This window comes from Olea europaea, unplaced genomic scaffold, assembly GCF_002742605.1.
Source record: "Olea europaea var. sylvestris unplaced genomic scaffold, O_europaea_v1 scaffold2004, whole genome shotgun sequence".
Classification (NCBI taxonomy): Eukaryota; Viridiplantae; Streptophyta; class Magnoliopsida; order Lamiales; family Oleaceae; genus Olea; species Olea europaea.
Window position 1 is genome coordinate 33,582 of NW_019237919.1, and position 25,736 is coordinate 59,317.

The 25,736-nt window shown below is 32.5% G+C and overlaps 1 protein-coding gene across 1 annotated transcript; it reads right to left on the reverse strand.

Annotated features, from left to right (window-relative positions):
- Positions 1-19,585: 19,585 nt before the first annotated feature.
- Positions 19,586-20,164, reverse strand: LOC111379564 (agamous-like MADS-box protein AGL80). The gene has a single exon (XM_023002961.1). The coding sequence runs from the start codon at positions 20,162-20,164 to the stop codon at positions 19,586-19,588; it is 579 nt and encodes a 192-aa protein (XP_022858729.1).
- Between the last annotated feature and the right edge of the window lie 5,572 nt (positions 20,165-25,736).

Sequence of the window (25,736 nt, forward strand, 5' to 3'; positions counted from 1 at the left end):
GGCTACAAACATGAGAGACATCACCCAACAAAATATTGACATGCAAGAGCTGCATAGGAATATGCAGAACCAAGAAGGATAATTTTCCCTCATGTAGCCTAAGAAAATGCTTTTTCTCTACGTTCCTCCCTTTTATTCCACAAAGGAACTACTAACACAACGAGGAAGAAGTTCAAAGCCAAATGGATGATTACGAGCACTACGCCAGACAAGAAGCTCTCCCAGAGAGAAAAGTCGAAGATGACAATTCCTCCAACTGTGCCACTGACTGGCCCAACGAAGCTCTATTCAATTTTCCTCCCAACTATAAACTAGAAAACATTCCACAGAGATCTAAAAGTATCTTTGACAGTTTGAGCCCTAGAAGACCTAGAAATAAGCATTCCTAGCTACCACAAGAGCCTATAAATATGTAGGTTCAACCTCATCCTGTAATTAAAAACAAGTAGCAGGGACCATCTCAATTTAAGAGAACAAATGAAAATACCCAAGGAAATGCCCTTCAAAACCCCTCCACCTAAAAATAGCGTTGGAGGAAGGCAGAACTAGCCAAAAATCAAGCAAGCCCACCTAACCACCTCCAGCGGCTTAAGTCGGAGAGGACGAAGATCTCGATCGACCACTTTGACGACGATGATGACAACTTGCCTTTCTCTTAGGGATTAAAGAACGTACATGTCCCAAGCTATTTCGTACCACCTAAAATCCCCAAGTATGATGGAATAGGTGATCCCGCCTAGCACCTCAACAGCCTAAAACTCATATGATCCTAAGGGACTCGTCTCCTATAGTAAAATATGGAGAATTTCACATTACTCTAAGCGGTATAGCCGAAATATGGAACGCTAGGATTTTGGAAGAAAGTATTAAAAACTGGCTAGACTTCAATAAGGCTTTCTTTAAGCAATTCACGGCTAGTAAAAAGGGTGAAAGACCTATACTGCATCTCCAAGACATGAGGCAGTAGTTAGGAGAATCATTGAAATGCTTTTGATAACATTTTGTCGATGAAATTACTTACTATGTACGAATTACTGATAGGAAAGCACTTCAGCCTTGAGGAAAGGGCTGGATATGAAAGCATTTGGAGAGACGTACAGATTAAGGACATTAACAACTATGATGTCCCACTAGAAACAATAAGGAGCAAGATCGTCAATAAGGAATTGAAAAATCATTGCAATAGGCCAACCAAGGATCTCGTCTCCTCAAAGATAATGAAGAAGTGGTCCCACCTCCCATTAGATGGATCACGACGTCAGGCAGTCAACTACCCTCAACTCAAGGTAGGCACTGGCAGTAACAACACTAAATATAGTACCTATGTTAGCTTACAAAAAGTGAACCTTAGTGTTGATATGCACCAAGGAGGATCTAACCAATGAATTCCTCAAAGTGGAAGGGATAAAGGATGAAGCGCTGAACTTAGAAATAGGGACGAAATGTTTGGTAAAATCATGCAAATATACAAGATCATTGTAATGAGTAATGTGTATCGTCCCACAAGGAATAAAATTCAATCGAGTGCACTAATTTTTAATAAGATTCAAAGTGAGCAAATAAAAGATATTTGTAATTTATAATTATTCTAAATTAACTTATGAAAGCTTGTAAAATACAAGTTTTGTATTTGTGGAATGAGTTTATTAGATTACAAATCCACCTATTATTATCTATTCCAATCCTCAATTGCGTAACTAGTTTCGTTCATGCATTGTTGACAATCGATAGCTATATTGTAATTAATTTTCTTTTCCAAGATAAATTAAATCTATTCTAGTCATGACCCAAATATTTTCATAGTTCGAATTCAAATAAATAGAATGCATTCAATTTCACGATTATCTCAAATATTTCTCACTTGGTAAATATTACTTCTAACATTTATTGCATATATGTTAATCAAGCAATATTTTAGACCTATTGTGAGCTTTCCAACACTATAACAAACAAACATATGTTAAATTGGTCTTCAAGCAATCAAACGACAAAATTAAGTATGCAAGATTAATCAAGGATTATAAGAATTTAACTGAACTACTTGATTTGTATTAAAATAAACAATAAAATGTTTCATCTTCGTCCAATATATGAAATGAATTAGTCTAGCATGTTATCTAATAAGTCACAGAAAAAGATTTGGAAAAACATCTCCCATGATTGAAAATAATGATTGGAAAGTGAAAAATCAATTTTTCTTTGTAAATCTTCAACCCAAATTACGAATCTTCAATTTCGTGTGTTAATTACCTTTGAATTCCGTGAAGCTTCTTCATGTGGTAAAATTATACATGATAAGTCATTCATCTGTTCTAGCCATCCCTTGTAGTTTAAATAGCAGGTTGAATTTGATTTTCATGAGAGTTTTGGTCAAAAGAGAACACTGGGCCGCTCAGGCCTAGAAATGGTCCCCGCGTGTGTCGAGTATTAACTTTGTCTCGATAAATGCCCACTATAGTCCCACGTGTGCACACGGTTATAAAATCTTCATTTTGTTGCACTTTGGTCCCTCAATTTTGGACTTCATTCATTTTAACTCCTTTTTATATCTTCTTGATCATTTATCTTCCAATTCCATCTATTTGACTCCACACCTTCTCCAATCATCGATATTAGGTTTGAATCAACTATCAACACTTTGTGATTTAGTCTCTAAACTTTGGATTCAGACCATTTTGGCCAATTTTTAGCTCATTTTGTCAGCTTCCATCATTTTTCATTTTGTGATGCACCTAAATGAAGTGAGCCTCAATTCATTTAAAATAGCAATAATTACTCTAGTTTAATGACTAAGATAAGTGTATGGAATATACTTATCAAACAGCTCAAAATAAAGTTTAACTACACAAAATTTTCACAAATAACTTGGTTCGTAACGTACCTTTAGACTTAGGACTAGACTACTTGAGTTAAAACTATAAACAATTTCAAAATCACATTGCTAAATCATTCTCTACCTATCCAATGCAAAACTAACATGTGTGTGTGAATATTCATGTAAAGCAGCAAAAAGTCATAAATTGATTCAAATCCCAACCCTTCGTGGCCAAATATTGTAAGATAAACATTGTCGAACTTTATTCTTTTCACTCTTTCCCAATGTGTGATTAGAGGTTGAATTTAAATAAATACTAATTTGCACCTTCTCTAGTTTGATTCGATTTTACTAATTGCAACTCAACACATTAAAAAATGAGGATTCGCTTTATTTTTTATTGCTTAAACTTTTAAGAATCGACTAAGCTAATAATCTATTGTCAAAATCTTATTCTCTTAAAGTATTTGGAGTTTAATCATGGCATATAGCAGTATTTTCTTATATATTTTTTTTGTTGCTTTTTCTTATCTTTTGTACGGACTCCTCTCCATTAAGCTTTCTAAATAACCTTTGAAATGATCTTTCTACCATGACTCCCAAGTCAAATGACTATAGGAGACCAAATTTTTAAATACTCTTGTAGGCTTAATCACTCGAGTCATAAATGCTACAAAGAGAAACTTCACAATAAGACAGCACTATGAATTTTTTTCACAATGATTAGTGCAATGCCCCTTGTTAACCACTTATTCTAAAAAACTGACCTCGAACTTAAAAATTTAACCTAATTTTCATCTTATTGGTTTCAAACAATCCACAAAAAACTAGCACACGTGGAATCTACATTTATCTCAACATCTCCCTATAACCGTTCAATCACTCCCAAACTATTCTAGAATTGGTTTTAAGGGTGTATAATTTAGTGGTTGTTTGGAGCATCTAAGGACCACTATTTTTTTTTCAAACTATTCAAATTTTAAATCAATTTATCGTTCATGATACATAACATAAATTTTGTGCCTAAAAATATCAAGTTTCACATTAATATGCATAAAATAACCTTGGCATGCAACTTTTCTCGCAATTTATAGCCTTACACATAGTTCAAGCCCACAAAAACAATAATAAAGTTGAAAGTAAAATATTTTTTTAGTTTTTTTGCACTTGAACAAGCACACAAAATAGTAAAAATAGATAAAAACTCAATATTTTTTTCACCTCCAAACTTAAAACAGACATTGCATTCAATGTTTTAAAATATAACAAGTGAGATACAAAAAGAAGAGAACTAAGTATTTCCTTGGTATAAATCTGCAGGTGATGGATGGACGGACATGAACGTTCTGGATCACTTACTATATATTATTCCTTGTCCAATATGCTCAAGTGTCATGTTCTTTCAATATAATTAGGATATTAATGATAACATGGAATACTTTATACTAAGTTCAAATATGGGGATGATATCCTATACTATTAAAAGTAATAAAAATTATTAATCCTATATCTATAAAACAAAATAAACGAAATGGAAGAAATTTGGCTTGCCTCTCAATAAGTGCTTATTTATAGTCATTAGCTTTACTTTGATGTTTTGGCTATTCATGGTGAATTGAAAAGAGCAGCCTTGCATCTACTGCACTATAGTTGTCTTATTTAATACATTTTGGAACCTTCATATTAAACGATTTCCATTATTGTCCTACCCAATAATTTCACATTTTTTTTCCTCTTCTCGCTGCTTCCCCAATGGTTGATCTTTTGACATTCTTTAATGTTAAGTAGCTACTTGGGTGAAGCATTCATTGTGAAATTTTATTGTTTTTCTTCCACCCTTAAAATTAATTCACTTTCTCAAAATCTATTAATGCTCATAAAATTGCTAAAAATGGTCTCTCAAAATTAATGGCATGCATTGAGCATTTATATCAAGAATGATGAAATCAAAAGAAAATAAATTGTCTCCAATTTTGATGAGCATATCCTCTACCACTTTATAACAATGGATAAGTGTCATGTCAACCAACTGTAAAATTATTGATGTTGCTTTTAGATCATCCAATCCCTATTTCCTGTAGATAGATAGTGACATTAGCTTAATACTTAGTTCAAAATCAATTAAAGCATTTAAGTTATGTGAATCTCTTATAGAGCTAGGTCAATGAAACTCCCTGGATCTTTTAGTTAAGGAGGAAACTCGTATTGTAAGATTGCACTGCACTTTTCAGTTAGAGCTACTGTTTCATTTACTAACGACTTTCTTTTCTTGGTCAATATATTTGGATCTTTTAGAATAGCATCGATAAAAGGAATGTTGATGTGAAGTTGTCTGTGGGTATCCAAGAACTTTTAAATTTCTTTTCCAACTTATTGTTCTGTAACTTATAAAGAAATGGGACTGGAGGTGCGTATTTATTGACAGAATGGTTCCCTTAACTTATGGACTGTCTTACTATTTTTCTTGGTTAACCATTACTGAGTCTTTAGACTAAAACACTTATTCCTCGCCCGTAGTAGGTACCCGATTCATCTCTATCACTTCTTCTTCATTGTGATTTCTAGCTGCTAAAATCCACTTCATGTTGTGATGGTCTAGACTTGTTCCTCTTTAGGCTGTCTTTGAAGCCATTGAGGAAATAGGATATATGGTGTATAAACTCAAACGGGAATAGTAGGCTTGATTGACGTTCCTTAATAATTGCATAATTCATAGTTTCAACTGCTAATACCTATTCCGTGGGTTCTTTTCTATGTCACTTGGTAGGGTACCTTGTGTTCTACTGGCCAATATAGCTGCTAACTGTCCCACTTAATTTTCCAAATTTTGGATAGAGGCTTGCTAGTTCTGGATTGTAACCTCGATCTTGGTGATGCACTTAAAAAAAAGATCCTCTAAAGCTGACTCCTTCTCTTGTTGCTATGAAATTCTTTTGGGTTGCCCTGAATTTGATATTGATGTCCCCAATTATTAGCCCATGAGAAATTAGAAAGATTACTCCAACTTGAATTATACATGTTGGAGTAAGGATTGTTCTAATACCTCTAAAAATTTTGTGCATGACTGAGCTTCTTAGGATGATAAACATGTGTTGATGCTAAAGGACATCTGTCACATAGCCCCCGTAGACTGGTTCTGGTTGGTGTACCATCCTCACATTCTAAGTCAATTTGTCCAACTTCTTCATTAGTACTTCCAGGACAAGCTAGATAGGCGCTAATCCATACATCCTAAGGACAACTCTAAATAATGGATGAAGGGATAAAAGTCTTCCCTAGAAGAAATTTACTAACAACTGCACATCCCTACTTAGGAAAATAGGCTCGCTCATCAAGGAATGATGCTAGCAACTTTATAGTGTAGGGGATGCAATACTTCTCCCTAGCATCTACCAGATTGATAACAATTACATTTGAAGAAATTTTGGCTACCCCACAACCTATGTCATAATCAAGATAACCTTTCCTCAAGGGCAAGTCTCTTTGACCTACCTTAATGGCATGGACAAGGTTGGCAGTGTTGGTTATGATTATTCTCATCTCTGAAGCTACTGTCCTGATATCGGTATCTCCCATCAAAAGATAAATGAGCCATAAAAATCAAACTAAAAGAAATATGATGTTTGTTCAAAGATACTTACAAAATCAAAACATAAAACGCAAGTCATCGGAGTTCTTAAAGGTGACCGAAAAAGTTCAACGAGTTTAAACAAATTAAAAAATTTTGGATAGCTTTTAGGAGTTTAATTTCCTTTTTTGCCAAAGTAAAGAATGATTTCCATAAAACTATGGCCTTTTATAGGCGAGGGTCATTAATCTCAACCCTTGGATTTAGATCAGAACCATCTAATCATTTATTTAAGATTCAATATGAGCTACCCATAATATCTGACGTTTCATATTTCACAATTTAGATTAGAATATCAAACTCACACACGCATGCACATCTACTTCCTAGGAATTGACCTACAGCACACATCATTACTCATTAAATGTGGCGATGGTTGCATGTATGGAAAGTTGAACTGTACCAGTTGTCTTTTCTTGAAAACGCACAATACAGATTAGTCACAATAATTAAGGACACTTCATTTTCTCAACATTTTAAAAACATACAACTTCAAGAGTTAACGAATTACAACCTCAGCAAATTGTGGAAGCAGTCCACCTCAACTCCGATGCAAATAGCTTTGGTAAATGGACTTAGTTGCTTCCAAAATTTCTTCTACATTGACAGCTCCAGCCAAAAGGTTCTTAGTTATCCCTTCACAATCTCATCTCTTTTAAAGCAGACAGCTTCGACAAAAAAGACCTCAGTTGCTCTTATAAAGTTCAACAATTTTAAGGTACACGGCCTTGGCAAAAACAATTTTTATGTCAATTTCAAGTATTAGAAAAATATTTATCCTTCAACTTGGTGGACTATTGTGTTGGGCAAATGGAACCCAACAGCCCAATAGGAGGAATCAAACATTGCGAGAAAAGGGTCACCCCAATCAAATAATATTTTCAAACAAAGTCCACGCATTATATAAATAATTATACTTGGATTTGGGGACTATTGTTATGCCTCATCATCGAGTCTCTTCTCCAAGCATACGTGGCAACCACACCACATAGAGGCATTAGTCAGAAGGAAAGTCAAAGGTTAATCAGAGTCAACGTACCAAATCCTATCAACTCAATTAATTATTTACACTGAATTATGTACACTGACACACTCCAAAGGGAGGCTCCTTTTCCCACACACTCAAGTGCAGCCTATTGCAAGTGAGTGATGGCATAGCTAAGATAAGACATCCCAGTACGATGAATGAAGCCATTTCTGCTTCATCCAACGATCAAAACCACTATTGTTACACTATAAATAAAGACCATACCTAATACAACTCTTACACTTAAAGCTACCTTTTGTCTTCTCTCTTGTTTATTTCATACTCTTGTTTGCTCGAGTTTAGATAATGTTTTTAGTTGAATTGTAGGTGATTCATTGTTAATATACAACCATCCATAAGCATACGGCCAGTGTTCGATCATTTTTGTTTCGTGTCATAGAGCATTTCCCACGTTTATATACGGTTACCTCTCTCAACCAAATCTCTAGTCGAAATGTATTGAATTTTTTTTAGCGTGGATGCTAGTGGATCCTGTGTCTATTGCACACATCACTCTAGTAGAAAATGAGGTCAACAGGTACCATGGCGGAGATTACATTGGGGCTACGAGAACAACTTTAGCTCAGTTTAAGTCTAATTTCATGGGGAAATGTATTTTAGAATGGTGATTTTTTTTGGAAAATGTATAGTTAAAAAATAAGGTAAGTTTTAAGTATACGTGTAAAATTGTATTATGAGAAAATGTATTATTGAAAATGAATTTTGAGAAAAATAGGCTCAAATAGGGGCTTTATAAAACTCATGCATGTAACTCCAAGGTTTCAAGTATCGATTCTACATGTATCCTCTATAGAGTCAATATATTGTGCATTCGTTGGCCGAATTGTGATGCTACGTGATATTCATCGTTTCATATTCATGCTAGCCATTATTTTGTTCAAGTAATAGAAGCTTTAATTATGGTGTAGATGTCATGAAATGACAGTGGAATAGCAAATTATGAAAGGGTAACTTCTAAGGATTCTCAATGTCTTTTATGAAATAGGTAAATAAATACGCTTTTTAATTTTGTCTTTTAATAATTTAGTTAAATTTAAAACGATTACATTTTACTGTTTTAATTTAGTTAAGTACATTATTTTATTAAACGCGTTTATTTTTCTATATTTCTATTTAATGTGCTTTCACCTCAATAAGGGGTTTGTTAAAACTAACATTTTCAATTTAAAACGAACAAAAATGATTCTGAGTTACAACTAAAGAATATACACAAATAAATGAAAAGTTTAGCATTATACAATGCCAACTTTAATGCATTTTTAGCAATATAATGATTGTATATAATTTTCTATTTTTTAATGTCTTATAAATGATTAAAAGCCAATTAATTTTAATCTGAAGCTATAAGCTTGTAATTAAAAATTTATAAAGAATCTTTAGATTAAACAAAAAAAAAATGGAACAATATAATTTAAAGAAATAATAATATATTTACATATAGTAACACAAAGGTCCACGGGTTAAAAAAAAAAATCCAAGAAAATGTGCAAGCAAACTCGGTGGAAATAATAAACTAAAATGAGTTACAAAGAGAAAAATGTCAATTAAACGTGTTTCGAAAAATCGTCAATATTAAAAGGAGAAATAGAATAGTCTATAAGTTCTATAGAGTCGTATTACAATATTTTTCTCACTTGCTCAACTTCTCCTTTCAAACAATTCAAAATTTCATTGTACATCGCAAGCAGTCGCAAACCATTTTCTTCTAATTTCTCTCCCTCAAAACTCATTCTCTATAGGATTTCTCACAAGAAGCACTGATTTCTCTAATAATGTGTACAAAATTATTCTATTTACTATGGAACAACTCTTTTTTAAGCACAATTTTATTTCTTATCCCCATTTTCCCCTTCTACATGTCATATTCAATTCCTCTACTGATTGCCTAATGTCAATGTGATTCTTTTTCTTAATTGAATTATAAAATGTTCATCTATTGAGAGTGTTGGGACCTCTACTTTATACATATCATTTCCAAACAATTTCTTATATTTTCAAATTTTAGTCAAATCCAACAATCTCCACATTGACTAAAATTTTCTTATCACAACACATATTCGCACAACTTTACTATTAGATGTCATTATTTCTAGATCAACTGTCATAGTTCAATGCTAAAGATATGAACTAAATTCATATATTTATTGAACGTGACTCTACTAGCTAGTTATTTGACATCTTTCAACTTTTGATCTTCATTCTTCTTGTTACTAGCCACAAAATCTCTCATGGTCACTTCTTATTCTCTCTCATTAGTAGAAGGATTTTCAAATGTATAACTTAGACTATTTATAAAAACATCAATTTTAAATTTAGAATGTTGAAAAATAATGGAAGGATGGAGAAGAAACAAAAGAAAATGGCACAAGAATTGGAGCAACGAGATGAAGTAATCAGAAAATAATCAATAACTACTTCGAATGTTTGAACACGGGATCGCTGTCCTTAAATGTTATTTACCTCCTCTCCGGGATTTATGAGATGTTTGAGGGCATTCCAACAAATAATTTGAAGGATTATAACAAGCCTTGAGACGAATTTCACCAAAGCACAAAGTGAAATACTTCACAACTTAAAAAACACTGTAGAGAAAATGAATATGAATGAAGAATATGGGTTTGATCCTTAATTGTGCAATTGGAATGATTCTCGAAATTGTTTTTCTCGTATCAATGCCTTGAACATTGATCTTCTATATATAAGCCACGACACGAGTGTGAAATGGTGTCAAAAAAATGAGTGAAAAGTTACCAAAATCAAAGCATAACATTAAGAAACGACCACCAAACGATCACTAAATTGCACCAAAATAAAAAAAAAAATCGAGGGTCGATAAATTCCATTCAGATTCTGACTTGTAAAAGAAATCGCGTATGACTATTATTCCTGTTTATAATAAACTCTGTTTTGCCTAATTTGTGCATTAAGTGATTACATGGTGTAGAAATTTTGTCTTGTATGTCTCAGTTTCATTCCCAAGCTCATCAAATTCAAAGCCGTCACCAAGATTTAACATAGAAATAAATGGATTTTGAATTTAATAATAACACACGTTTTGGACAAAAGTTTGATTATCTCTCTATTTTTTATATATGGACATGAGTGTTCATTGAAGGATTGCTTTGTTTTGGAAAGATTTATGCTTTTACAGCTGTTTATTGAAGGTTCTCAACTCTGAGATACAAAGCTTTACTTTATGCGATGTTTATTGGTCGGTGAGAAGCCCTTGTTGATATTGTTTGCAAGCATTGGAAACTGCAAAAGTTTTTAAGTAGTTTTGTTCAATAGACTTGATAATATAAATTGTACCCTGAGAGAGAGAGAGAGAGAGAGAGAGAGAGACATGTTCCCCTGTATACATAGGATAATTTCTATAGAAATCTTTAGTATCCTGTCGGAGTTCTCTATAGCTAATTTCCTTCACTACAATTTCTTTTTGGTATCCTTTTACTTTTCTCCAGCCGCATTGACCCATTTTACTCCTTCGTAGTCGATTCTATTTTGATTAATGTCCAGTCGTCAGAAGGAGAATATTTTGACTTTATTACTATTTGATCATCTTCCTTCATTTCATCATATCCAATCATGTATCCTGAATAGTAATTCTCTCTCTCTTCTTTACAATTGAATGTAAAAAACATGGGTTAAGCTGGAGAATATATATTCTTCAACTTTTAGTGATAATTGTTTGGTTTCAAGCCCTTTTATTCAATTTGCAGTGGTATGATTGCCCTGTGAAGGTGATTCCATTTGTGGTTTATAATTTGTTTAATATTAGATGAGGGATAATGTTATTTGGCTGGTTTTATCTTGATTAAGAATTCACCTTTCCTCTAAGCATATTTGTATTTTCCCTTTTCCACTAATTACAAAGACAAATGCCTTTTTGCTGAATGTACGGTTGGAGGAGGGGGCCTGTGTTGTAAATAAGGTAATTATGGGCCCCGTATGCAATTAAGGAAAAAGGGCCTATTAGCAATTTTCAAAAGTATCTTAAATCCAAATTTTAAATGGTTTTGAATTAGATTTTCAAATGGGCTTGGGCCAAAAGAAAAAAAAAATGATTGACGACTTTTATATTTTCGTTAAAATATTTATATATTTAGATGTCACTATTATTTGTCCATTTAAATTTCATCTTTCATATATTGAAATTTTGTTGCCATTTTTGTCTCTCAATCACATATGAAATTTGCCTTTCGTCGGTTGATGATTATGATTTCTCGCATAATGATTCATGGCTTTAAGATGATCGGTTCTCCCATTAAGAGAAATATTTTGAAATAAAAATGGGTGGTAGCTACCAAAGTTGCACACTCATTGTTATTTACTCGATTTTCTCTACCAAAAAAAATGAGGAATTTTTTTTTAAAAGGCATTAACATCACAATTATAAATTTGCATATAGTATCTTGCCCAAAGGTGTTATTATATGCGATGTTTTGGAAAATGGCATAAAGAAGTTAACAAGTTTACATTGGTTTAGAAATCTCCTTCTGCCCAAAGGTGTTGGTATTTCGAAAACCAATGTAATTTTGTTAACTAACTCCAAGATGTGTTTTAAGAGTACCTTACAACATATTATATTGTCAGCCCAAAGGCGACTTTAAAATGATGCACCTAGGCTCTTACCGTAATAAGATTCACATGAATCTAACTTTAATTACGAGTTATGTAATTAATAGCCCATGTTAATTAGATGGATATTTTATCATCCATTGACTGCACGCATTATGTTTGGATGATATTATATGTTTCCACAATTTTAAATTCCTCATCCTTTCGAGTTAATTGTCTACAATAAAAGAAAAAAACTTAACTGAAAATAATCATGTGAGATGGAAATGAGACGTAGAGATAGTACTTGGTCTTTTAGGCTTGGATTTTAGAATAAAGAAAAAGCTTGAGAAACACACAGATAAGAGCACTGTTGAATATGTAGCCGAGTATGAAAAGTGGAAAAGGGCTAATAAGCTTTGTTTGAAAATTATTAAGCACTCCATATCCGATTCCATTACGGGTGCTATCCCCGGTAATGAAAATGTCAAAAGTTTAATGGATGCCATAGGAGAAATCAAAACTGGGAATCTGATGGATAAATTGATAAACATGAAATATGATAGTACAAGTGGTGTTAGGGAGCATGTTATGAAAAATGATAAATATATTATCTAAACTAAAGGCTATAAACATTCATATTGCGGAACCTTTCCTCGTCTATCGTGTTTTAAATAGCATTTCTAGCCAGTTCAATCAGTTTAAAGTTGCTTACAATGCTCAAAGGGATAAATAGGATTTCAATGACCTTATAACAGTGTGTGCCCAAGAAGAGTATAGGATGTGTCCTGAGACTGTTGAAACTATGCAATTAGCTTTTTTGTCATCATTAAACAAGGGGCATTCTCATAACCATAAGTCTAAGTTCCGTAAGGGCAATAAGTCACATCGAAATCAGTAGAATAGAAATTTTGAGGGTTAGACTTCTAGTTGTCCAAAAGGAATTATAAAGAAAACTGATCAATGCAAGTTTTGCAAAAGTAAGGGTTACGGGCAGAAAGATTGTCTTAAATTTATGACTTGGTTCGAAAAGAAGAAGAGTTTGGTAGGGATTCACAAGCAAACGGAGGCCAAGTGAGAATGAAGTGAGCTTGAGCATTGAAAATAGAGTTCAAGTGAAGGTTGAATCATAGGATATGAAGTTGTCTTTGGAGTCCAATTTTACCATTGTTTTGGAAAATATAGTTTTTGTACCGCAAATGAGACAGGATTTAATTTCTAAATCAAAACTTGATGCTTATGGTTGTACCTTTAAATTTGGTAATGGAAACGTTGAGTTATTTTATGGTTCTTATTTGATTAGGAATGGAATTTTATGTAATGGTTTAAATAAATTTTCTTTAGCTTGTTTTGGTGAAGTCCCGTGTGTGACCAATGTATCAAAAAATGGCTTTAATTCGTGAATCGTCCTCTATGTTGTGGTATACGCGATTAGGTCACATTTTGATGGATAGAATGGAAAGATTAGTAAAAGTTGAGATACTTCCCTCCTTAGACTTCTATGATTTTGACACTTGTATGGATTTTATAAGAGGAAAATTAACTAAGTCTCCAAGGAAAGTTTCAACTAGGAGTAATAGTATTTTGGACTTGATACATACCGATGTTAGTGGACTTTTGCCTTCCACCATATGTGGGAACAAATATTTCATAATCTTTATTGATGATTTCTCATGATATGGATGTGCTTAGATAATTAATGATAAATCTCATACATTTGAGAAATCCAAGATTTTCAAAATGGAATTAGAGAAATAATACGGAAAAAGCTATCAAAGTTGTAAGATTTGATCGAGGTGGTGAGTATTATACAAATACGAGAGTCTGGTCAAAACATGGGCAATTTTCACAAGTTTTTATAAGAATGTAGAATAGTGTCACAATACACCATGCAAGGGACACCTAGGCCATGTTGTCGCATGGTTCACTCATGCTGAGACTTTTTGGTCTCAACATATAGCCAAGCGGTTGCATGGTTCTCTTAATTTTATTTTATTTTATTTTCATTCCATTGTTGGTTTTGAACAATCAATACTCAGCAATCCCCCACTTGTCCAAAATTAAAAGGTTTCATATTCAAAGTATACGATACCCATGCATAAAGATTAAATATCTTTCGATTTGAATCTAATCATAGTGTAACTCACACAATGTAATATCAAAATCAAAGCTAGCATTCAACTTTGAACCAGTTATTCTGTGTGACAATACCAGTAAGAATACACACACGAGTATCACGTGTTCTCAAGTTCCTCATAACTCGCTTAGCGCTATTATGGCCTTGCGTTTATCCTTTTCAACAAACTTTTAAGAGAGCAACTCCGACTCTCAATTGAGGCGGCGCCACCTCAAAATTTGTTTAGGTGAAGTTCTTCCCGTTCCTTTGTTACTTTTTGTGGTACTTGTATTTTAGCACTGAATTTTATTAAGAGTTTAAAGCTCAACCCCAATTTCAATAACAACCAACATTATTTTAACTAGGATAGGATCATTGCAGATTTGAATAATGCTGTAACTATCCACATATCCAATGACTTCTTGTTATCCTTTGAACCCGTGGATTACCTTTTAAGTAATGACAAGGTTTTGTCATTGGTTGACCTTTTCTAGTTAAGGAGTTTCAACCCTCATCCTACTTGAAATAGATGCTACTAAATCTCTATTCAGAGATTTAGTCAAAGGATCCGTCAAATTCTTAATTGACCTTACATAATTTAGGAAAATTATTCCATCATTGATTAATTTCCTTATGTAATGTCTAAGACTTATATGTCTAGTCTTTCCATTGTATACCTCATTGTATGATTTTGCTAATGTGGCTTGACATCACACATGTGGGTATTGAAGAAATATTCTTCGATTCCAAAGGTCTCTCATAGAAGAGATCCTTGAGCCACTCAACCTCTTTCCCGATATCCAATAAGGCTACAAATTCAAATTTCATGGTCGAGGGTGTTATGCATGTTTGTTTCTTTGACTTTCAATAAACAACACCTCCTCCTAAAATGAACACCCATCCCGAGGTAGATTTACTTTAACCCGTACTAGATATCCAACTAGGATCGGTAAATCCTTTCAATATTGCCGAAAATTTAGTATATTGTAGGCCTAAGCTCTTGGTTTTCTTTAAGTAGCCAATAACTATCCCAATCCTAGTTGGATTGCTAGTAAACCTACTAAGTCTTTTAGGGTCGATTTTCACTTGTAGAGTAAACCTACTAAGTTTACTTATTGTATAGGCTATATCTGGTCTTGTGTATTGAATTGCATACATAAGACTCCCTATAGCACTAGCATACTCCAATTGAGCAATTGTCATTCCATCATTCTTTACAAGTTTTAAACTTGGATCAATCGGGCTACTATACTCTTTTATGTTCAAGTGTTTGAACTTGTTTATCACATTCTCAATATAATGTGATTGACTTAGGTGATAACCCCCACTAGTCTTTGTGACTTTGATACTTAAAATGGTATCCACCTGTCCAAGATCCTTCATCTTGAATGTGGAAATAGAAACTTCTTCATTTCTTTACACCGACCATGTGATTATTTATAATCAACATGTCGTCAACATACAAGCGTATAAGTGTCAAGTAATCACACTTTAAAATATAAACATCCATCTACGCTATTATATTTAAACCCAAATGATATTATTGCTAAGTCAAACTTTTCATGCCATTTTTTAGGTGCCTGCTTCAAACCATATAATGATTTTACTAAGTTGCACACCTTATGTTTGTTTTTAGGTAGAACAAACCCTTCACTTGTTCCATATAGATCTCTTCATCGAGACCCTCATGTAAGAATGTCATCTTGACATCCATTTGATGAATGTCCAAGTCGTGTATTGAAGCTAAAGAGAATAATATTCTTATTGATGTTATTCTAGCTACCGGTGCATGTGTCAAAAGAGAGTATTCCTTCTTTTTAGAGATAACCTTTGGCTACCAGACTGGCCTTGAAGGTATTTAGAGAGTCGTCAACATTATATTTTCTCCTAAACACCTATTTACATCCAATAGGTTTCGATTCGGGTGGTAAATCGACAAGTTCCCAGGTTTTATAAGACATTATCGAATTCATTTAATCTTTAATTATATCTTTCCAGAAGATGCTATCACAAGAAGCCATAGCTTCTTTATACGTTTTAGGGTTGATTTTCACTTGTAGAGTAAAAGAAATTATCCTTACAACATTCAACTCATTTCCCTCTACTGCGTAAAAAGAGATAAGTTGAGAATCAATTTCATCCGGTCCCAAAGACTTCTCAACTTTAGTTCTTTTTTTATTTTATTGGTCACTAGACTCATCAATATCTTCAGAAGACATGTCATCACATGCTCCACTTGAGCTAGGGATATTTTCAAGATTTTCCCATGATTCATTATCTTAAGATAACGAATCCTCAAAGAACTATGCATTGCTTGATTCGATAATTACATAGGTCTCCAAGTTTAGTAATCTATAAGATTTGCTATTGTTAACATATCCAACGAAGGTACATTTAATACCTCTTGGACCCAATTTGGTTCTATTAGTCTTCGTGTTCTTGCGACAAGCAAGATACCTCCACATTTTGAAGTATTCAATGTTTAGTTTTCTTTCTTTTCCACAATTCGTTAGGAGAAACCTTTGTATATTTTGAAGGAATCCTATTAAGTATTCAACATGCACTTAATAAAGCTTCATCCCACAAATTAAAGGGCAACTTAGCATATATAAGCATGGCATTAATCATTTCTACTAAAGTTCTATTTTTTCTTTTAGCCAAACCATTTTGTTCGGGTGTCCTAGGGCAGAACATTGGTGAATTATGTCATGTTGTTTACAAAATAAGTTAAAATCTATGGAAAAATATTTACCATCTCTATCACTTTTTAAAGTTTTAATTTTCTTTCCTAGATAATTTTTAACTTCATTTTTATACAACTTAAACATGTCAAAAGCCTATGTTTATATTTCATCAGATAAATATATGTGTATCTAGAAAAGTCATCAATAAAGGTAATAAAATACCTATTTCCACTGCTACTTAACATGCCATTTAGTTCACATATAGCGGTATGGATTAATTCTAAGATACTAGAAGTTCTCTTAACATTCGTATGGTTTTTAGTCGTTTTTAATTCTACACATGTCTTGCATTTATATTTCTTATTTTCATCATATGAAATCAAATCACATTTTTTCATACGTTTCATATTATTTTTACCAATATGTCCTAATCTAGGATGTCATAATGAAGATAAGTCAACAACATATGCAAAATCAATTTTATTCATTTCCTTGTCAATGGTACAGAGTTTGACCATTCCTTCACTAGAATAGCTTTCTGCAACAAATTTCCCATTAAGGAAGAGCACAAGTTTATCAGATTCATACACGCATTTGATACCCGATTTTCTAAAAGATTATCACTCACTAAGTTCCTATTCATATCCGAAACATGTAAATTTGTAAGGGTAACGATTTTCCTAGAAGTGAAGATAATATCAACATTTCCCTTCCCAATGATCTTGGATCGAACTTCGTTGCCCATTTGAATCTCTTGGTCTCCATCCACTTCATAATATGTTTTGAATAAAGATTTATCATATGATACATGTACAATAGCACAAGTATCATACCACCACCCATGAACCTTTCCCTTGATTGCATTTATTTCACTTACGATGGCCACACTTTTGTCCTCTTGGATGGAATTTATTTTACCTTCAAAGTTGTTTCTTTTCCGGTGTCTACAATCCTTTGCATAGTGTCCAAATTTTCCAGTCACAAAAACCCCTCATTTGGTCTTCTTCTTGGACTTATTCAAGTTCCCTAAAGACTTCCTCTTGTTGGATTTCGTAGGTAGTTCAAATTTTTCAACCGCATTAGCCTTAGAAGTTCCTTCCAAAGAGTTTTCACTTCTATTTTTTTCTTCGTCAATCCGAAGATATTTTTGTAATTGTTCTAAAGTATAATCTTCGAAACTATGCATGATTTTTTCCAGTATCCTTTCCTAGTACCCCGGAGTTTAGCAATTATAGCCCCTACATGAAAGGTCTCTGAGATTTCAATCTTCGTTGCCTTTAGTTTGTTGACAATCACTTGTAACTCGTGTACTTGGGGAAGAAAGGGAATATTATCAAGAAATTTAAAGTCAAAGTTTTTAGAAATTAAAAACTTCTTGGCACCTTCGTCTTCCGCTTTGTATTTACTCTCCAATGCATCCCAAATCTCTATTGCCGATGTTGTGTTTGTGTATAAGTCATATAAATAGTCCAACAATGCACCGAGTATGTGACAAGAGGCATATCAATTCATCTTCTTCGCATTTTTGTCTTTTGGCCTTGATTGCTTCAGCCTCTCCATTTGTGGGTTCTGATAACGGCGCTAATCTGGATCCAAAATATAGGAGATCTTCAATGCAATAAGGAGTAACTTCAACTTGTCTTGCCACTGCGTAAAGTTTGTATCATCAAACCAATCCAATCGTATCAAGTCTTGATTCATGAGTTTGATTGTTGTCATTGTTGTCTCGCTCTCCATTGCAGAAAAATAACATTTGAGAATGTTGGAAAATAATGGAAGGATGGAGATGAAACAAAAGAAAATGGTGCAAGAATTGGAGCAATGAGATGAAGAAATCGAAAAATAATCAATAACAACTTCGAAGGCTTAAACACGGGATTGCTATCCTCAAACATTATTCCCCCCCTCCTCCGGGATTTATGATATGCTTAAGGGTATTCCGACAAATGGTTTGAAGGATTATAACAAGCCTTGAGATGAATTTCACCAAAGAACAAAGTGAAATTATCCAAAACTTGAAGAACACTATAGAGAAAATGAATATGAATGAAGAGCAAGGGTTTAATCTTTGATTGTGCAATTGGAATGATTCTCAAAATTGTTTTCTCATATCAATGCCTTGAACATTAATCTTCTAAATATAGGCCACAACCAGCAGTGTGAAATGGCGTCAAAAAATGAGTGAAAAGTCACAATAATTTGAAACCATAACATTAAGAAATGGCCACCCAACAGTCACTAAATTGTACCGTGTGACTGCATGGTACAAATCCATGTAGTCGCATGCCTCTCTTAATTTTTTTTTTCATTCCATTGTTGGTTTTGAACAACCAATACACAGCATAGAATATGTAGAAAATATGTAAATTTGACTTCAATTATGGAAATGTATAGTAAATTTTAGCTTATATACACTATTCCAACTTCAAACATACATTTTTTTTAAATCTCAAATTCTTTCTATATCGATCATTTGAAAATGCATAAAATTTCTTCTCTTTAGTTTTATCTGGAATTAGCGAATTCTCATTGACTGTAGTTAAGCAACAATAATCAAAATTATAATTAATTTGTACTGAAGGGTTCTAAATTTAGAACTTAACATCATTCAAAAATTTCATGAATTTAATATTTTAATTTTATATTCACAGACACGATAGCCAAAACAAAATCAAAGGAAGAATAAAAACAAACCATTGTAATTAATCCAAAAATAAACACAGATGAAAGTAAAAGGTTATGATTTATGAAAGAGACTTAATTCCCTAAAGTTGGGCCCAGCGGCGTCATCCTTAGGAGGAGTGGAGCTAGTCTCACCCATTTGTAAATTCGTAGCCCAGTTCTTTTCCAGTTCCTTCATTCGGGTCTTGATGTCCTGAATGTTTTGCTCCGCCAAGCGTCCCATTTCGGTTATGTCATTTAGAGGGACATTTTGCAGACTGGACAAACCAGCCATGCACTGGTGCATTAGAATTTCCATGTCTGTTATTCTGTTAATCCTCTGAAGCTTTTCGGCTTGTTTACGAGACTTCTGAACCCTTTGAATCGTATAGGACTCTTGGTTGAACAGTCTCTGGGTCTGTTCCACTTCTGGAAATTCCCAAAATTTGGAAATAATTTGCTGAGCATCGAGCCGAGATGGGCAAACTGTTGGCTGAGGTTCATAGGCACCATAGATTATAATACAAGCCTGTATATCGCACAGGGTGCAAAGTTCGTTAATCTTGTTTACTATTCCCTTCTTTCTCTTTCTAAAAGATGCCCTTCTCTCTGCATCATTGGCAATATACTCAAGCTTTATTTTCCCCCTAGTCATGTTTAGGGATGATTTTCGGAGGGTGAAATGGTGTTGCATACAGTATTTTTAATTCCAGAAGATGCTATTTATAAATAAAGAATTTGGGATTATTGAGAGAATAGCAATTGTTTACTTTCCTTTTTTAAATTGCGGCATTTAATTTTCATACAATAAGAAACAAAAACATATGGATAAACATTTTCTTGGCTTTTTTGGGAAGTGGCAACTGTCGTGTACAAGTGAAATAAAAAATTCGTCAACATAAGATTATCAATTTTCCAACTTAGCTATGAAAAAAAAGGGAAAAAATCCATTAACATTAAGTGCATAGAGATGGCTAAAATAGAAATTTAAAAAGTTTAATTTTTGTAGGCGATACATGTATCCAAAATAATTTAAAATTATGAAAATACTTACACAAGAAAATTAGAAGAGTCACACAAAAAAGGTTGTCCTTGATATTAACTTCATGCATCGACATCAATATTACGTATACCTTCAAACATTTACAATATAATGAAATGAAAATAAAAAAGTAATAATTTCATCATCTACATGTTTACAAAATCTCAATTCCTAGTTTTTAATCTACGTTCACCTACAAATTAGATGTGCATTTGATGAACATATTTCGAAAAAAATGAGCAATATTAACTTAAATAACTTTGTTAATCCTTGTAGATGTGATCAATAACAAGCAATAATATTATGTTATTTTATGTTGTGCTCAAGACTTCAATAGTAAATATGAGTTATAGCGTGATTCACAAGATGATTTATCAAAATAAAGATAAAAGATAGTGAATTACCATGATAACATATCCATTCCTCTACATGAAGAGAATTGTATAAATGATAGTAGATTTAAGGATGCTTTATTAATATGCTGGAACACTATGGAGAATCAGGTCGATACAAATCTTAGGCTCTTATGATCATCTAATGGTACTAAGACAAACTATTGGTTGCAAACCCTCATATGCACATGATTTCATGAGAGTTTTTGGTGATTTGAAATCGGTTTCGATAAAATCATCGCGTAAGCCCTTGTTCATGAGACACGTAAGAAAATACATTAAAACATGTGATCAACAAATCATCTATTCCAATATATGAATATTAATTGGATCAAAAAATTGAAAGCACCATAGAAATGTTGAGGATTCCGTAGAAAAATGAAAGTTCAACATCTATGAAAAATCTCATATTTTCATTCAAAAGTCATATAGAAGATGATAAAGCTATAATGTGAGTTTAAATAGCAAATGTATGAAGTAAAACCTAAACTTTCGAAAGACATAATTGTCGTCATGTAACTAAAGTAATTGGAAACAAATAAAACCTAATAAATTACAAAAAAACGATAAATCTATGACCAAAGTTTAAATAATTAAAATCGAAAAGAAAAATAAAATCGTGCAAAAGTCCTCATTTTCCTGTCATAATTAAAGTTGTTGGATATAAAATAAAAAATGAGAAAATCTCGAGAAAACATGATTTTCACCCATTCAATACCTAAATTCCTCCTTCATTATCCTTTTTCTAGGTGATATTTATTAAATTGTCATACTATTAATCACATGTCATACCAGTACAATAAAATTGTTATTTCACAACAAAATATTTTGCGACATACAAAAAGTTATTGCAATAGATGATTTAGCACGACATGTTTATAAGGTTTGTCATAAATATTGTGACAAAAAAGTACCAAAAAAATATAAGCCTATGTGAAAAATTGTGAATTATCAAAGTGTGACAAAAAATAAAGATGGTTGCAAAAAACATGATGGAAAGCATGGTGCCAATATATTGTTTGGTGGGAAACTTATGGCAATAAACTTTTATTTTTTGCAACAAAGTGTTTGTGATGCAATATGATATAGTGTTTGGGACAATGAATTTTTTTTGCCAAAAATCTAGGGATGAAAGAAAAACTTTGCAATACCTATATTTGTCATTACTCTAGCTTGTAGGGATGATGATAAAGAAATCGTGACATTCACATTCTTCGTATATTTGTCTTATTATAAATAATATTTATCACAGCTCTATTTAACTATTTTTTTTGTAATTAAATGAATCACAAAAAATTTCTAAAATTTAGAATTCAATCGTTATGATTGTATTTAGTTTTTGAGTGAATGGCCTTTCTTGATCATTATGATCCAAAATTCTTACACTGATTTGGATCAAACAATTGAAAGCATCATAGAAATATTCAAGATCTCCTAGACTAATGGAAGTTCGGCGGCATCTATGAAATATCTCATAGTTTCAATCAAAAGTCATGCAAAAAAGATAAAGCTGTAATGAGAGTTTAAATAACAAATGTACAAATTAAAACCAAAACTTACGAAAGACCTAATTGTCCTTAAACAAATAAAGTAATTGGAATCACATAAAAAATAAGAAATTACCCAAAAAATGAAAAATCTATGACAAAATTTTAAATATTTAAAATTGGAAAGAAAATAAAATTTTGTAAAAGACCTAATTGCCTTTTCATAATTAAAGTTGTGGAATAGAAAATAAAAACTAAGGAAACAAGGGAGCAATTGAAAACTTGACGATCCTCTCAAAATATTTTAAGATGGTTTGCCTTCTTTAGGAATGGGCACGGGCCAATTCCATCTGGTTTGGAAGGGAACCAACCGAAATCAAGTACCACTGAAATTTTTTAAAATGGAACAATTGGTTCCATATTTAATTATAGAACCGAATTGGACCCAAACCAACTGGTTTGGCTTTGGCCTAGTCTGACTTTTTACATTAAAAATATCAAAATAAAATGTTCGCTAAAAAAAATTTCAAAAGATATTTCTGACACAATATTTTTAAAAAAATATGTAGAAGATTTACACATATATATACAGTAATGATGTCCTAAGCACCGGTGCTAAGTTTATATTAAGTACATGTGACACATCAACCTATAAAAATAGCATAAAACTCCAATAATTAAACAAACATGCCATTAAACAAGAATTTTCATTAAGTGTGCCTTGAAGTTGCAACTTCTCACTAAATTTGCTTTCAAATTGCTAATTTTCAAGTGAACAATATTAGGGCCTATTTGAGCCACATTATTTCAAAAAAATAAATTTTTAAACAGTGATTTGACATCATTTCAACCAGCTGCCAATCTGCCCTTTTCTCTATTCTCCTGATTTTTGCGTGTATCTCTTATTTTGGCTGCATTTTCTCTCTTCAAATTCACAACCAGTCGCCTTTTTAATTCTCTCCCCCAGCTTCCGATTTCTGTGCGTATATATAATCAATTCAGCCCTTGTGTTTAATCAAATTAGAAGTCCAAGTAGTCATTGAATTTTGATTCCAAAGCAAGTCTAATTGAGGTCCACTTAATTACATTGCCTATTTAATGCAATTCTCTCCAAGGTTTCCTCTTTCTCAAATAGTGCAATTTAGTTCATCATTTGTGCAATTAATATCCATAACTAAAAACAAAAGAAAATTAACCCAAGTAGAATTTAATAATTTGACAACATAAATAAATGCACAAAAATGCGCTTCTCAATATAAACCATTACATGTGCAAGGTTCAACACTTTCATCCTCATTTTCTGCATATTTTGGTAACACGTCGAAAGTTGGTTCCCATAAGTGTTTGTATTAGAGAAGGAAACCAAATCTCGATTAGCTAGAAAGTCATGCATACGCATGGTATAAACCACTGCATATGCGTGGTTTAACATTCTCATACTCAAGTTCTATAGATTTTGGGGTTTCACACACAACTTCATTATCCCATGTGCACGCATGGCTTTGGCAATTTTGGGATCTCGTTGAACTTCTTCTAATGTTAATTTGATCATTTTTCATGCTATTTTAGTCCTTAGTATTATATTCAGGTCCAATTGATCCTATGTAATCTTCAATCTTCATTTTGTCATTCGAATAAACTATTATGTATTTGCAATTTGGTCCCCAAACTTTGGAAACATCATTTTTGTCGATTTTTTGTTCTTTTCTTCTAATTTCACTTTCAATCATTGAGTTTTACCTAAAAAAAAATAATAAATACACGAGATTAAGCTATAATTTATCAAAGGTAATCCCAAATATAAATAGATTAAAGTAAAAAAACCTTTAGAATCTTGGAAAACCCTTACTTGAAGAAATACAATATGAAATAACTTTATGTTTATGAATGAAAATTACATAACTAGCCTAGTATATATCTCAACATTCAAATTAGGATTTTAAGCCTAGGGAGTGAATATTCTAAAGTGGGTTGGCGAGAAAAGCCTATAAGGATATTTTAGAATTGTGTGCAAAAAAATTGTAGACGCGAAGGAACATGATCCATGCCCAAAAATGGAGATGTAGGGTTATCTTTGAAAATGAGTTTTGGGAAAAATGAATTTTGAGAAAAATAGGGCTCAAATCGGGGCTAAATTAAACTCATGCAAGTAACTCCAAGGTTTCAAGTATCAATTCTACATACATCCTCTATAGAATCAATATATTATGCATTCTTTGGCTGAATTATGATGATGTACACGATATTCGCTTTTTTACAAGGTTACAAGTGACTCCAAGTTGCAGTATCAATTTTATATACATCCTCCTTTTTTTTTACAAGTTCAGTGGCCAAAATTCGACTATCTTAAAACAAAGCAAGTAATCAAAGATGTCTTTAAAAATACAGTGAGCAATTAAAGATATCTTTCAAAGTATAATGAGTAATCAAAGACGTATTTCTTATGTGAAAATTTGCGTGAGTTTGTGGACACCACTTGTGCATTCATCTGCTATGTCCCCAATTCATTACCATTGTAAAATGAATGTCATGGCAGTGAGTAATGACCAATATCTTGACAAGTTTAATGATAAAAACTCTGTATTTAAAACTTTAGTGAGCAGTCATAAATACCAACATAAGTTTAAAGATTATTGGGACTATTAACTTGGTTAATCGTTGTAGATGTGATCAACATCATATAACAATAATTTAACGTAATTGTTCGTACGTCACTTGTGTTGTGTTAAGGACTTCAATAGTAAATATGAGTTACAATGTAAATTCATGAGATATTTTTTCAAAATAAAAATAAAAGTTCATGAAATACCGTGATAACATATCCAAGATCACCCTCTACATAACATAAATTATTATAAGAAAATTGTATAAACATTGATAAATTTAAGGGCAATTTATTGATACGCTGGAACACTACGGACAATCAGGTCAATACACATCTCGAGGCTCTTATGGTCTTTGAATGGTACAAAGAAAAACTATCGAGACACTACAACATTTTTTACATTTTGTAACATTTCAATATAGGTTTTGTGATCCTATTAAATGAAAATGATTTTTTTTATCTAAACTTAATAAACTGGCATTAATTAAAATGCCAACTAAATTAAGCATCCCAAATTGCTTATCTCCATATTTCACTTTAGTGGAAATTACACAGTTCCAGGTGTTTGAATATCGCATTGCAAACATCAGGTGAGGAAGTTTTTTCAACACAATTCAGGTTTTGATTTAATTATTAAATGTCAGATATTTTTGTTTTCCTTTAATAATTAGTGGATATGTATAGTAACTGATGGTACGTTT

Excerpts from the sequence above, each read along its gene's own strand:
- LOC111379564 (XM_023002961.1), bottom strand. The coding sequence starts at position 20,164 with ATGACTAGGGGGAAAATAAAGCTTGAGTATATTGCCAATGATGCAGAG.